This window comes from Ascaphus truei, chromosome 1 (assembly GCF_040206685.1).
Source record: "Ascaphus truei isolate aAscTru1 chromosome 1, aAscTru1.hap1, whole genome shotgun sequence".
Classification (NCBI taxonomy): domain Eukaryota; kingdom Metazoa; phylum Chordata; class Amphibia; order Anura; family Ascaphidae; genus Ascaphus; species Ascaphus truei.
Window position 1 is genome coordinate 220770865 of NC_134483.1, and position 15101 is coordinate 220785965.

A 15101-nucleotide genomic window follows, 5' to 3' on the forward strand; every position below is an offset into this window, starting at 1 on the left:
CTTGCTTAATATTTCCTTAGTGATGTATGTGTTCTGTGTGTATCACATTGTTTTGTGCAATGCAAATCACTGATCCCTTTTATCTGTAGATTTATTCCTTTTTCATGATTCCCGGTAATAGATCAACACGGGAGCTTTTCATATATCGTACACATGCATTGCTCCCCCAAATAACTCGTAGTGGGTAGATGGGTGCACTCACACAGTTTAAACGAAATAAAAAAAGCCTACAGCTTGCTGGAAGCCCAAAGCTAGTGCCCACTGCCAGACTAATGGATCATATGAATATAAATCTTGGTGTCACCAGATTGACATTTTAATAGTAGACTCCTGATGAAGGTGCGCTGGTCCTGCACCATGCATTATGGCACGAAAACGTTGAACTAATAAAAAATAAGGTTCATGCCATTTGTGTAACTCGCTAATAATATTGGTCGGAAAGCATTGCTGCGCCCAGTAAATCCTGCAATCTTGTTGATATTCTAACAGCATTACGTTTTTGTTTCCTTTTTTTAGGGCCATGGACTGCTTCACCCTTATGACAGTAGTCACATCGCAATGACTTACACGGCTCTCTCCAGCCTCGTTATACTGGGGGATGATTTGAGTCGTGTAAATAAGGAAGCCTGCTTGGCAGGATTGCGTGCTCTTCAGCTTCACGATGGAAGGTACAGTATGGGTTTTATTATCAGTGTCTTTACAGCCATTAAGAGGGATTTCCTGGTGCATGTTCAGTGAGCTTATATTTTGAGCAATGGTCCGGGTAAGATAAGGTGGGGGGAAAAAGGATTACCCTTTATTCAAGAGAATGCTACTGTAATAGGTTAGAGCCAATTGCTCTGGACTCGGTGTGGTCTGTGTTTCAAAGTACATTGGTACAATACTGGGAAAAATCTGCAAGGTGTCAAAGAAATACATTGCGTTAAAAAAAATAGCATTTCTTTTTTTTCAGGACATGCAAGAGTTACAGGTCAGCTAGATATATCATTTAAAGGACACTTCTGATTTCCAGCATATACCAGTAAAGAAGATGAAACATCGTTTTCTTGGGAAACACCAGCTACATATGTTTGTTTAATTAAAATGTTAAATCGGGAAAAGTTTGCTTCTATATAAAGCAAACTTTTTGAACCATTTTTTTTTTTTTTTTAACTTTTGAATAAAGAAAAGGCGACCTAAACATATTGTCTTTAATCAACTTTTTCTTCAAAACCTCTGCCAAAATGAAGCCGTTACATTTAAAGCGGCAAAATACCTTACACTACGTGTATTTTCTTCTAGGATTGATGCAGGGGCTCCCCGGAGCTGAACTCCATTATTTTCAACTCTGGGGACCCCCTGCTTCCAGAGATACCTCTGTAGGGGATGCCGGTGTCACATGCAGCCAGGAAACGTGTGTGACTAACATAATGGCGTTTAAATGTCCCGCGTCTTGTGGGCCAATAGGAGGCTAGGACGCCATCCGATGCGACTTCCTATTATCCTGCGTCACCTGGAGATTAAAACTCCGCAGAGGTACCGGCACCTGCTATGCAGGTATCTTTGGAAGCAGGGGTTAACCGGGGCTTAAATTAACCGGATTCAGCTCCGGAGGCCACCTGCTTCAAAACTATAACAAAAGAATGAAAAAAATGTTATGTAAGGTGCTTTGCTGCTTTTAAAGATATTTTTGCTGCTTTGATTAAAAAAAACACTTATTTCTTTTTACATTCCTTTATTTTTTAACTCTAAAGTAAATAGCTAGTATTGTTTCTTAGCCCTCTTCTGATGCCCTAACCAGACCAGATTTTAGGAATAATCAATGAATTATTGAAACACTTCAATAGCGCCTTTTGGAAAAGGGGGAGCCTACTACTACTATTGTTCATACTAGTGGTTCTCCCAATCCAGTGCAAAAATGGTATAAGTATTTACTGTATGGTATTTAGGTGCTTATCACAGTGTAACCTCATATCTGCGGTTGCATCTCTAGTACTGATGACTAGTTAGCTCTCACACATAAACTCCTCTAGCTTGGCAGTCCATCTACCTATGGTGACATCCTCCCAAATTATTTCCTGGATGCTGTGTATGCTGTAATGATTGTCACCTCCGATAACGTCACGTCTGCAGTGTTTTATTTGCCATCTAATTTACAGCACATCTATTTTTTTTTAATATACTGTAATGTTTTAACTATTACATGAAAGCAACATCTAATTGTCTTCCAGTTTCTGTGCTGTGCCCGAGGGAAGCGAGAATGACATGAGATTTGTGTACTGTGCAGCTTGTATTTGTTACATGCTGAATGACTGGTCAGGGATCAATATTGGGAAGTCAATTGAATACATTCGGAGGAGCATGGTAAGTTTTCTTTTTTGAAGTAAAACCTGAAACTGAGCAATCTTCATGTTTGCTTTTAATTTGTGTCATTCTTAAGAAACAACCTTTGGCACCCTCAAAGTTCATGTTCTTGCACTTCTGTATACATGTTTTTGCCCTGTTAAAAGGCAATGCACACTGTAAACCATTGCAAGCCATCACCATTGTGTTACAGAAGCTGCCACAGATCTGATTCTCTTCCATTTTCTCTAGAAGTCTCCTATATATTGGCAATTAATCTTCTGCAAACTTCTACCGTCCAGCACCCATATCAATGATACTATAGTCGGACAAGTTGAGTTGATGTTTTTCTTTGTGGAAGCAAATAAATCCATTGTACATGTTTGCCTGACACCTGGCATTATAGTCTCTCTAGATCGTTCGTGTATGACACTTAATATTCTGTTTGTCTAATTAATCGTTTTTAAAATGTTGCGCTGAAAATATGTTCCAAACTTTAGTTTGAAAGTATTGCTATAGACTTGTTGGGTACATAAAATGTAATTTCTTTCTTTTAGCATGTGTTTGATACAATGAGTATATTTATCTACTCCTTTTTTGCATGGGTGTTGCAGAAGTAATTGTATAAATATGTTTATTTTAAATTATTATGTTGCATTGTTTAATTTTCAGAAATTACAAAAGGACACAGTATTTGCCAGTCAAATGTTCCTATGCCTTATCTTAGGTTATGATTTGCAAGTTACCGAACCCTATTCATAGGCCTGAAAGGCCGTGCAAGTCATCATTTGCAAGCCTATCATTTTTATATGTAAATTGTTCCATGAAAGGTTTAGTTTATCTACCGTGTGTGCAGGGGAGTTACTTTTTGTAAAAAATAATATATACTGTAAGGCTTTAGCCTGACTTGTAATGGACTGCGTTAACCCTTTAATGCCCCGTGTTAAAAGCAGCAATACTACTTTCCAAGTTTTTTATTTTTTCTTATTTGTATATGTAAAGAAAGTGACATGTATATTTCTACATTCTTACCTAAGCTGGCAATCGTTTGGTGCTCCTGTTATAAATCTGAACAAATCCTGATTGTCTGCCCAACATGACTGCTTCAGTCAGTGTAACTCGGCAGCTACAATGTATCCTTATATTACTAAGGTAACATTATCTATTATTACAGTTTGCAGATCAAACTGCTGGGAACATTTGCAACACATTATCCCAAACAGGAAAGTGTTACATAGTAGATGAGGTTGAAAAAAGACATACGTCCATCAAGTTCAACCCATGCTAAATTTAGACAACAGATACTTTATCCTATATCTATACTTGCTTATCGGTCCTGAGGAAGGCAAACAAAAAACCCCAGTGTCACATCATCCAATGATATCTCATAAGGGGAAAAATAAATTCCTTCCTCACTCCAAGAATTGGCAATCGGATTATTCCCTGGATCAACATTCTTCCCATGTACGCTTATTTGGTATATCCCTGTATACCTTTCCCATCTAAAAAGATTTCCAACCTTTTTTTGAACAAATCTATTGTATCTGCCATCACAGTCTCCATGGGTAATGAATTCCACATTTTAACTGCCCTTACTGTAAAGAACCCTTTTCTTAGTTGCTCGTGAAATCTCCTTTCCTCCAACCTTAAGGGATGGCCCAGAGTCCTTTGTACTGCCCGTAGGATGAATAGTTCTTTTGAAAGCTCCTTGTATTGTCCCCCGAATATATTTGTATATAGTTATCATATCCCCTCTTAGACGCCTGTTTTCTAATGTAAATAAATCTAATTTAGCTAGCCTCTCCTCGTAAGTTAAATTGTCCATCCCCTTTATTAATTTGGTGGCTCTTCTCTGCACTCTCTACCATGATGTCTTTTCTAAGGAGTGGTGCCCAAAATTGTACTCCATATTCAAAGTGTAGTCTTACTAATGCTTTGTAAAGGGGCATAATTATGTTTACTTCCCTTCCATCCATTGCCCCATTAATGCAAGCTAAAATCTTGTTTGCCTTTGCAGCTGCTGCATGACTTTGTGAACTATTGCTAAGCCTGCTGTCTACAAGCACTCCTAAATCCTTCTCCATCAAGGATTTCCCCAATATATCCCAATTTTAATTTGTATGTCGCCTGTTTATTCTTGCTTCCCAAATGCATAATCTTACATTTATCTGTATTGAACCTCATCTGCCATTTACCTGCCCACGTTTCCAGTCTCTCCAAGTTCTTCTGGAGAGAAATTACATCCTGCTCTGATTCTACTACCTTACACAATTTCGTATCATCAGCAAAGATGGAGACTTTGCTCTCGATGACAACCTCAAGATCATTGATAAACAAGTTAAAAAGCAGGGGTACCAGTACCGATCCCTGAGGTACTTCACTCACTACTTTAGCCCAACCTGAAAAAGTTCCATTTGACAACCCTCTGTTGTCTGTCCTTCAACCAGTTTTCAATCCAGGTGCATATATTTTTACTGAGTCCAATTTGCTTTATTTTGTACACCAACCTCTTGTGTGGAACTGTATCAAAAGCCTTTGCAAAATCTAAGTAGACCACATTAACTGCATTACCCTGGTCTACATTCCTACTTACCGCCTCAAAGAAACAAATAAGGTTAGTTTGGCATGATCTATCCTTCATAAATTAATGCTGACTATTACTAATAACTTTGTTTCCCATTAGGTATTCCTGAATATTATCCCATATTAAACCTTCAAGTAGTTTCCCCACTGTTGAAGTCAGGCTTGCAGGTCTGTAATTCCCCGCTTGTGATCTAGCTCTCTCTTTAAATATAGGCACCACATCTGCTTTACACTAATCTTGTAGTACTGAGCCTGTGGAAATGGAGTCCTTGAATATTAAATATAATAGTTTGGCTATTACTGAGCTTAACTCCTTGAGAACTCTTGGATGTATGCCATCGGGGCCAGGTGCCTTATTTACTTAAAAAAAAATTCAAGCTGCCTATGAACTTCTTCCTCAGTTAACCAATTGTTCATTAATATGGAGGTTGTGATTCTTCCCTGGTAAACAGAGGCAACAAATTTGTTTACTACCTCTGCTTTTTCCTTATCTCCAATAATCTGCCTGCCCATCTCTCACTGAAAGGGTCTTATATTTTATTTTCTCATATTTTTGTTAAAGTACTTAAATAACTTTGTAGGGTTGATCTTACTTTCTATTGCAATCCTTTTTTCATTATCCATTTTTACTAATTTGATTGCCCTTTTGCAATTTTTGTTACATTTCTTATAATTCTGATACGATGTCTCCGTCCCTTCTGACTTAAAGAATCTAAACTCCTGCCTCTTCTTTTTCATTTCCTCCCCTACCTGTTTATTTAGCTACATTGGTTTTGACTTATTTCTTTTATACTTATTACACTGATAAGTGTGCTTTTCTAACAATGTTTTAAAAACTGCCCATTTATCTTCTACATTTTTCCCTGCAAAAGCATCATCCCAATGTATTACTGATAGATTAGTCCTCAATTTATTAAAATCTGCCTTTCTAAAGTTTAAGGTCTTTATTGAACCTAAGTAATCAGTTTTTTTTTTTTTATTATTATTTCAAATGAGACCATGTTATGATCAGTGATACCCAAATGTTCCAGGACTTGAATATTACTTCTACATTATTTGATATTATCAAATCCAGCATTGCCCCTCTCCTGGTTGGTTCCTCAATAATTTGGGTCATATAATTGTCTTTAAGCACCCTCAAAAACCTGTTTCTTTTTGTTGTAATGCTAATCTCATTGCCCCAGTCTGTTTGGATAATAAAAATCCCCCATTATGCAAACATGACCCAGTTTTGATGCCTTCTTTGTTTGCAAAAGTATTTTAGCTTCCTCAATTGAGGAATTGAGCAAAGATCTTGCTGGTGAGGTGTGCTAAAACCTGCTATAGAAACCAAAGGATGCTTTAAAGCTTATTAAAAATGGCATGAAGAGTTGAATTAAAAAAAAAAAAAAAACAATAGAAACAGTCACTATTATCTAATACTACCAGCCTGATTTATTTTAAATGCTGCTTAAATACTACTTCATCAATGTTTATTTTATACTATCGGACACTTTAATAACAAAGTTTCAAAATTTTCTTCATGTTCTGAACAAACCATATTAGTTGATAGTTGAGACAACTTTACTGTAATTAACTGGGTAACAATCTTTAATCCATTCTATAGCTGAACATTGTTGGGTCGTTTTATTATAAACTCACCCAGTGGTAAAAGGTTTACGGTAATGCTCAATATTTAAATATATAACTGTATTGGAAAGAATACATTGTTGGTTAATTGGGTCTTTCAATTTTGCCAGAGCAGACCGACCAGGGCGTGTACATGCATTTAAATAGAAGACATGTTTTGTTTCCATGAAGAGGGGAAGAGTAAATATGGGGTGCTCCACTAAAGTCCCCAACCCGCCCCCCCCCCTCCACCAACAGGTCAGGTTTTTAGGCTATCTCCGCTTCAGATTAGGTGGCTTCAGCACAGACTGAGCCACTATTCTATTTGTGCCACTTGTGCTGAAGCAGGAAAACCTGACCTGTTGGTGGTGGTGTGTAGGGAGGGGGGGGGGGAGCTTGAGGACTGGAGTTGAGGATAATTGTATTTAGTTGCAGCAATTCTAACAATATGAACTGAACTATAAACCGTTTTCTCTACATTCATAATCTTTAGCAATAATTTGTTGTGACAGCTTGTGGTCTCCCTTGTGTAGTACGAAGCTGCCCTCATGGGGTTTTTTATTTTTGTTTTGTTTTTTTTCGGGGATTTTTTTTAAAAAAATTATCACTACATATCCTTTTTTTTTAAATTATTTTATTTGAGATGAATAAATTTTACAGGAGAACAGGGAATTGCTCCTTTGTTTATGGTAAAGGAGTTCCAGGTGTGGTGGATACCAATGTATTGTAACTATCAACTCTCCACAGAGGATAGGGAGTTGCAGTGTTACTTAATGATATAGCTGTATACTTGTGACAATGGTGATACGTCACTTCTAAAGGAACAATCTTGAACATACATTTTATGTTCAAATCACATCCATTGAAACAACCCCTCCTGCTGTTGCCAACTTGTCCCTCTCATGGGCAGAGCCATAAATGACATTACGTAACAGGGGCAGTTAACTAGCAGGACACCAAATATGGCAGCACGCAGGGGGAAACTATAGTCCATTACTTGGGATGACCCACTTTGGTTATTTTATTGAAATATAGACCTTTGTTCACCTATCAAACCAAGTTATTACTTTATATGAAAAGCTTCACATTAGTGTCTCCCAATTAGGGTGTAACCTGTTTTTAAGAATCCTCAATGTTTGTCTTCAACAACTTACATTTTTATTTATTTTTTAGTCTTACGAAAACGGGTTGGGTCAAGGTGCTGGATTAGAAGCCCATGGTAAGAATGCCATCTTTCATCCATTCAGTTACTGTAAATATAATGCACCAGAGGATTTAGTCTGATCTTATTTTTTTGTTTTGTTCACGCTACGCTCATAAAATTAACTATTTAATCGATTTGCCTCCAGCCCTTCATTTTTCGCAGTGTTTCACCTCCTTTGTTTTTTCATCAGTTAAAAATATGATCTGAACTGTTTATAACATTCTTTCTTTAGCAATGTTCACAATATTTTAAGATGTGCTACAAAGTGCTGTCTTTATTCTTATCCTTTAAAAAAAAAAAGTGAATAGATTATATAATTGGTTATATCTTCCTGGTTGGTCCCCTTAGGACTTCATCACCCTGCACATCATATGCAGCTACTAAAGCAATGATGCAATATGCCCTGGTGCAAAAAGTGGTCCCGTCACCCTCCCAAGCACGAATTATAGTCACTATATACAAACCTGGAAGAAACACAAACGCCAAGAGATACCAAAAAATACAGAGGAAACGTACATTGTAAAGCAAAAATGAATCCAAAGTAAAATACTTTACCTCCATATAAAAGCAAGTTTACTAAATAAATAAGTAAATTGAAGAAAATGTATTATCTAGTGAGGGAAGTATTCAAAACCTTTTATTTGTATGGAGATGTTCATAAGATATGTCATTGGACTTTTTGTTTCCATATTCTGAGTGATAAGCAGGATAGGTTTGACTGTTCATATTTTCTGTCATTTTTTTAAATTTATTAATGTCACCGTAGCAATCATGATCCTTTTTACAGAAACTTGTTTTATTATGGCTGTTATTTTTATATAAGAATTTATGTCAATGCATTTTGTGGGGGCATGGCACATATAATACCAACACCGGCTGCTTCCCTGTAAACCCCAAATTTGTCTTGTGCTTTCAGATGTTATTTTTAACAGCCTAAAATTATTTTTACTTTTGGAAATGTTTCCGTTGGTTTTGGGCCATTACTCTCATGGAATTCTATTAAAGTGGCAGAGAAATGAAAATGTCACATTCCCCGATTTCATCCAGTGTGCTGGGGAAATCTTGTCTGCCCAAAGTTGGAAATGCCCGTCTTTCTTTGCACAAACCTTACAAAGGAATTTGAGACGTGCTGATCCAATTTTAGAATAACAGTCCAGTGGCGCACAGAGAACATCTATCCAAAGAGAACGCAGGCCTCCTTATTGTAAATACAACTATATATTCTCATGGGAATCTTTGTATAGCACTGAAACCGGGAGCATTACCGCTTACTCCTCATCTCTTTCCTTGTTAATAAAGAGGGATGTGCATAAATCTGACCTTACCTCTGGGGTTAGTGATTCAACCTGACATTCAGCCTCCACTAAAGATTTCCAGTTGTAAATATAAACAAAGGAACATCTTAAATTGTATGCATTTCCATTAATGATGTAAAAATACTGTTTTTGTTTTTTCTTTTAAAACGTACAGTATCACTATTACGGTCCTTTGGTCACTGTGGTCCTATGTGAGGCTGCACCTTTAAGTCAAATATTTTTTTTCCTATTTCTTCCTAAACAATAATTGACTTTAAAATTTTTACATAAAATGAAGTGAAACTGTGATAAAGACCCTCTAGCCCTTAATAAGAACGAGGTTTATGTGAAAACGTAAATAAAAATGGTGGCTATTAATAAGGCTGAAATCGCACAATCCCATGTAATAAATATGTACATTAGAAATCACATCTGGCTGATTAATATTAGTGTAAACGTATAGTGCTGATCCAAAAGATTTCGTGGTGGAAAACCGTTCCTTTCCCTACTGCCAAGTCTCAGACCTCTCTAGAATCTCTTAAATAATATAAATGTACACGATGGGGGGAAAAAAAAGAGGAGAAAATTTTAATTTTGGTTAATATTAAAGTTAAAATGATGAGAAATTCACTCCCTAAAATAACTCCATTGTAGCCTTAAGGGTTTGTATTCTTGTTGGTTTGTCCTGTAGTTGTATTTTCTATCAATGCGCAACTTGGTTGGGTATGTGGATCCGGGTGATCTATATGGAGAAGAGAAGACATATAAAGTAGTGCAATCCTAATTATTAGGTCTGTATCAGAAAAAAATAGATATTCTCTGTGTAATACACAATTACTCCAGTCCAACAATGCCACATACATGAACAAACGTTCTATAAAACAGAATTTGCATTTTAAGCCTACTAGAATATCTTCTATTAAGAATTTGAAATTGTACACAGATGAGAAGTTGCAGTGTAATTTCACTTTATTTATTTTTTTGCTTGCAGTTTGTTTAGTTTCAGTTACATTTCTTCCTTAACAGGTGGCTCCACGTTTTGTGGGATTGCAGCTCTTTGCCTCATGGGAAAGCTGGAGGACGTCTTCTCAGAGAAGGAGCTGAACAGAATAAGAAGGTGGTGCATAATGAGGCAACAAAATGGCTTCAATGGAAGACCAAACAAACCCGTTGACACATGTTACTCCTTTTGGGTGGGAGCTACTTTAACGGTAAATCCAGAGAGGGGGAAAAAGAAGGAATCCCTTGCCATATAATAAATGACCAATTCCTCGTTTGTTGAAAGCTTGCAAACTGTAGTAATTGTAGGCCATTAAGGAGAGACGGAGGAAATGGCTTCTTCTGCCTCCCTACGGGCCACTGTTTCTAATCCGTAAGATCAGGATGTTGCTGCAGCATATACTTGTCGAGTTGTTCTTTTTTTTAAAAATTTTTTTTATCATGATTGTGGTTTTCTAGAAAAAGTTTGCCCATCCCTCCTCTTTGACGAGCGGGGTATTAGAATCCCATTTTCATATACAAGATTGAAATGACGAAGGCCAAAACTAGTTACTACTAATAATTTGTTGGAACATATTTTGTGTTGTTGGTGTCTGGGTATATATGAGGAAGACATTATTGTTGTTGTGTAGGAATATGAATATATAGCTCTTGGTTGCGGCCATACTTAAACATGTATTAGAAGACTGGACAAGTACCAGCAATGAGTTTGTTGCTAAAAACATTAAAACATCACTTTTGTCTTTCATAAGCAAGTACTGTAATAGGAATTTATCAACAAATAATAACCATGGGTGTTTCATAGCCATTAGTGCTTGCTGTCTGCAGCTTATCAGTAGAGGCTTAGCCAGCAGTAAGTCTATAATTAGGATGTACAGTACTGTATATACCTATGTGAGAAGTGGGCTGTTACCACAAAACGTGCAGTATGTTCCTGTATTTATTTATTTATTTTACCAGAATATGAACATGCATATTTATTTTCTTTCTTTACAGCTCTTAAATATCTTCAAGTATACAAATTTAGAGAGAAACAGACATTTTATCTTGTCCACCCAGGATCGCCTTGTTGGTGGTTTTGCAAAATGGCCAGATAGCCACCCAGGTAATCAATTGTTTCACTTTTTTTTTCTCTACAGGTTGTTTGTTTTTAAATTAATTCCGTAAGGCTACGGCCCCAGTGTACACTGCTGCACGCGCGCCTGAAGGGCTGGGGCGCGTGCACGTGTAAAAGCCGCGATCTGCAGTCTCTGAGCATTCCGGGAGGAGCAGGAGATCTGACGAGGGGGGCACGGCCATGACGTGATGTGGCTGGTTCACCCTCAATGGCAGAACCGCCACCGTGCCATGGTCAACGCTCCGTCGCCACAAGAAAACACAAAAATCTGGTCGTGCATCGCGATCGCTACATGCGCTTGCAGGCAGCTATTGGGACCGGCCAGATTGAGGGGCGGATCTTGTTCCTGCAACGCAAGCCGTAGCGAGCGCAGCAGTAGACACTGGGGCCGAAGCCTAGGTACTGTGGCGTCTTGCGATGTGACATATCCCCATTGTAGCACTGACAAGGTTAAAGTATTGCTCACAGGAACATAATACATGAAATCATTCCTGAACATTTCTTAAATCACTGTACACTGTATTCCTCTATTTGAGGAAGCTGTTCTATAACCTATCCTTTTCTCTGACGTTTATAAGCATATGGTCTACTGCAGGAGCCATTGCTAGAAAGCTGGTGAATTAGGGAAATGTTACTTTGGCACACAATATTTCAGTTAAACATCACGTGCAATAACCTTTGTGGATGCCATGTTTTCCTCTGAGACCAATGGTTAAAATATATCTCCTGAAATGAATGCACCCCTTTAAAAAATATAAATGTTTAAGATAACTTGGACTTATGAATACCAGATTGTGTTTCTGAAGATGAAACTCCTATTAAATGTGCTGTGAAGCCACCTCACAGGGAAGCGGCTTACTGTGGAATAAGGGCCAGAGAGAATATTACAAAAATAACATTAATACTTGGTACCCCTTAAAGGTATGGTAATCCATGTTTTAACATAGTTGCTACCTTTAAAATATTCACTTTGCTTTCTCTGTTACATGAGTGAGACTTAAAGTACATAATTGGTTTCATGCCTGTAATCGTTAATCGTAACAGGTACTGTCAAAAGTGAGACGGTACCAAGTTGTGCATTGTTGGTCTCCGGAGCCGAGCTGTGTTAATTTCAGCTCTGGTGGACCCCACGATTCCCGAGATACTTGCCTCCGTAGGGGGTGCCGATATCTCTCGGAAGTTGAAAGGTCCAGGTTGCGTGGACCAATACGAAGCCACACCAGATGACATCACGCCTTTTTATTAGTCCGTGTGACGCAGGACATTTAAACCGCCATTATGTTAGGCACACAGTCTCTCTGCCTGCAGGGATACCGGCACTGCTACTGGGGTTAATCTCTCTGGAAGCAGGGGTTCCCCCGGAACTGAAATTAACACAGTTCAGCCCTGGAGACTCCCTGCTTTTAAAAAAACAAAACAAAAAAAAAATATTACAGCAGGGTTAAAGTTAACCTATATTCCTGCTTTAGCAAACAAAATTCAGACAATCTCTTTAAAGTTGCAGATTTTTCTTTTAAATTGCAGGAATCATTTGCAACTTCAGAGAAATATGGTGAATTGTGTCATATTTTATCCATAGAAATAACTTCACCCATTTCATATGTTTTTTCCTCATCCTATTAGATGCCTTGCATGCCTACTTTGGGATCTGTGGTCTGTCTTTGATGGGGGAATCTGGTATCAGTAAAGTACACCCGGCACTGAATGTAAGCGTAAGGACCTATGAACGTCTTCAGCAGCTCCATGATGCCTGGAAAGCAAAGGACTATGAAAAGATAAATAATATGCACATCTGTACTTAATTGACCTACAGTTTCATTGCATTAAGTTGCAGAATTGTAGCCCAACCTTTAAAGCCATGTGTTAACCAAGTGTGCTCTTTCGTGTACTGGAGTCATTCGATCAAAGTGTTTTGACTAATATCACGGTGATGTTAAACATCCTTCATTAAGCTCTCTTGCACTTCAATAAAATTGTTTTGTAATCTGGTATTATTTAACACTGTGTCTCTTGAAATATCTCATTCAGAAAGATTCCTGGAGACCAACATTATGTTGGTCCTTCTCCTTTTCCTTATTTTTGTTTGTGGAAGTAATGGAAAAGGAGATGGTTGGATAATATAAAAGAATATTCTAAAGAATCAGATCTTGACTAGACTTCCTACTGTTTAGACAGTTTTCATCCTGGTACATCACACTTAAAAACATTGTGCTGGGACAGGGTCATTATTCCATGTCTGATAATATACTAAACTGGATAGAACAAATCCCAAAAGATCCTGCTAGGGTGCACTCTATAAAACACCTCTATGATTTTCTAAAAAAAAAGTTAAGAGGAGATCTAACTATTAAAACAGTACTGTTAAAAATCCAAATAACGAAAGCTGTAACCTATATCTTAATAGGGACCGGCAACTGACCTTAATGACATCATATCAATAAAATCAGGAAAGAACTAATCAGTCAAGTCTACAAAAGATCATTCGTTATAGCTGGGACACTGGAACTTTATAAGATGATCAAAATGGTAAGCGGGAAGAAAAATGAAAAAACTACTATGAATGTACCTATATAGGTTTAATCTATCCGATACTAAATCTATATAGAAGTAAATGGACTGCGAATCAAATTGTATGAAAAGGTAGAAGAGCAGATAGATATACCAAATGGTGCTCAAGTGGAGACAGTGTCTCAATGGTAATGTAGTTGCAGTGACTAATTTGTAAGCAAAGTGTGATTGGCAGTGTTCCAGATATGTCTAGTAGAAAAAAATGACAGTAATGTATATAGTAATTTTTGTTTCACTCACTGACTGTCCTAGGACGCGCTTGTGTCATCACACATGGTGACATCAGTGCACTCAACGGGTCTTTCACTTGCAAGAACTTCTTCCTAGTTGTTTGTAATTGGACCATATGAAGTGTTTTTTTTTTTTTTTTAAATAGAAGAGGAGTTGACTAGAGTGCATCCTAGTGGTATCTTTTTGGATCTGTTTTATCCAGTTTAGAATATAATTATATTCATCCCAGATAGCGCCCCATCCTTAGTATTTTGTATAGTAGAGCAGGAACCTTCCGTTATATCTGTGATAGGACCATAATTGTTTACATTAGTAAGTCAGGATTTCATTCTTTCAAGCAAAATACACAGGTGTACAATTGTTTTATTGTGGGGAGGGATGGGAGATTTATCATAACATATTTGGTTTAGTGGCACTTAAAAGTTCTGCCAATATCAAGGGTGCATAATGATGGGGACTCTAGGTACAGTAGGTGAGAAGTGAAGCTAAACTGATTTGACTTTAAGGTTCACTGTAGGCAAGGTATTAGAGCTCAGTGCTCTCGTTTAATTAGATTATTGGATGTTCTAAGTTAAAGCAGATAGCTATTTAACATTGTGTCCAGCCTTATTTAAACTTCCTCATAGCAGAAATTACCTGGTTTTACCGCCTGGAAACATCACAGTGCGGGAAATATTTCCCATGTGGGACATTGCGATAGTTGAAGGAGCTACACACTATCCAGTATTCCATGCTTTATTATACAACATTGCCAATTGTTGACCTTAGAATGTGTGCCATCAACTGCAATTTATTACAGAAGTATTATTTAACCAAATGAGCTATAGTGATTTATACTATTTTTACATGCAAATTATTGCTCAATAAACAGTTGTGAAGTTGGTTTCCATGCTAAGTTTTGTTTTCATTTATTCAAAATCAGTACTATAGTAGTAGTAGTTCTGGAATATGTAGGTACATTTGTGATTTGTACATGTGAATTGGAGATTCCGTTGACCAGTTAAATGGTACTGTATGTATATGTTGTTTTTTTATGTATGTCTTTATATAGAGCCATTAATGTACATAGCGCCTCACAGTTGTAATACACGTAACATCATATGAATAACAAATACAAATGACAGATCATGGGAATAAGTGCTTCAGACATAAAAAATAACATTTAGGAAGAGGA

At 37.3% G+C, this 15101-nt stretch overlaps 1 protein-coding gene across 1 annotated transcript in view; it reads left to right on the top strand.

Moving 5' to 3' along the window:
- PGGT1B (protein geranylgeranyltransferase type I subunit beta) overlaps positions 1-14810 on the top strand; it is a 32892-nt gene extending 18082 nt beyond the window's left edge. The window contains exons 4-9 of the mRNA XM_075601435.1: positions 517-668; positions 2211-2343; positions 7687-7732; positions 10039-10223; positions 11008-11116; positions 12752-14810. Coding sequence (XP_075457550.1) covers positions 517-668; positions 2211-2343; positions 7687-7732; positions 10039-10223; positions 11008-11116; positions 12752-12930 — 804 coding nt within the window. The 3' untranslated portion in view covers positions 12931-14810. The remainder of the gene's footprint in view (positions 1-516; positions 669-2210; positions 2344-7686; positions 7733-10038; positions 10224-11007; positions 11117-12751) is intronic.
- The last annotated feature ends 291 nt before the right edge of the window (positions 14811-15101 follow it).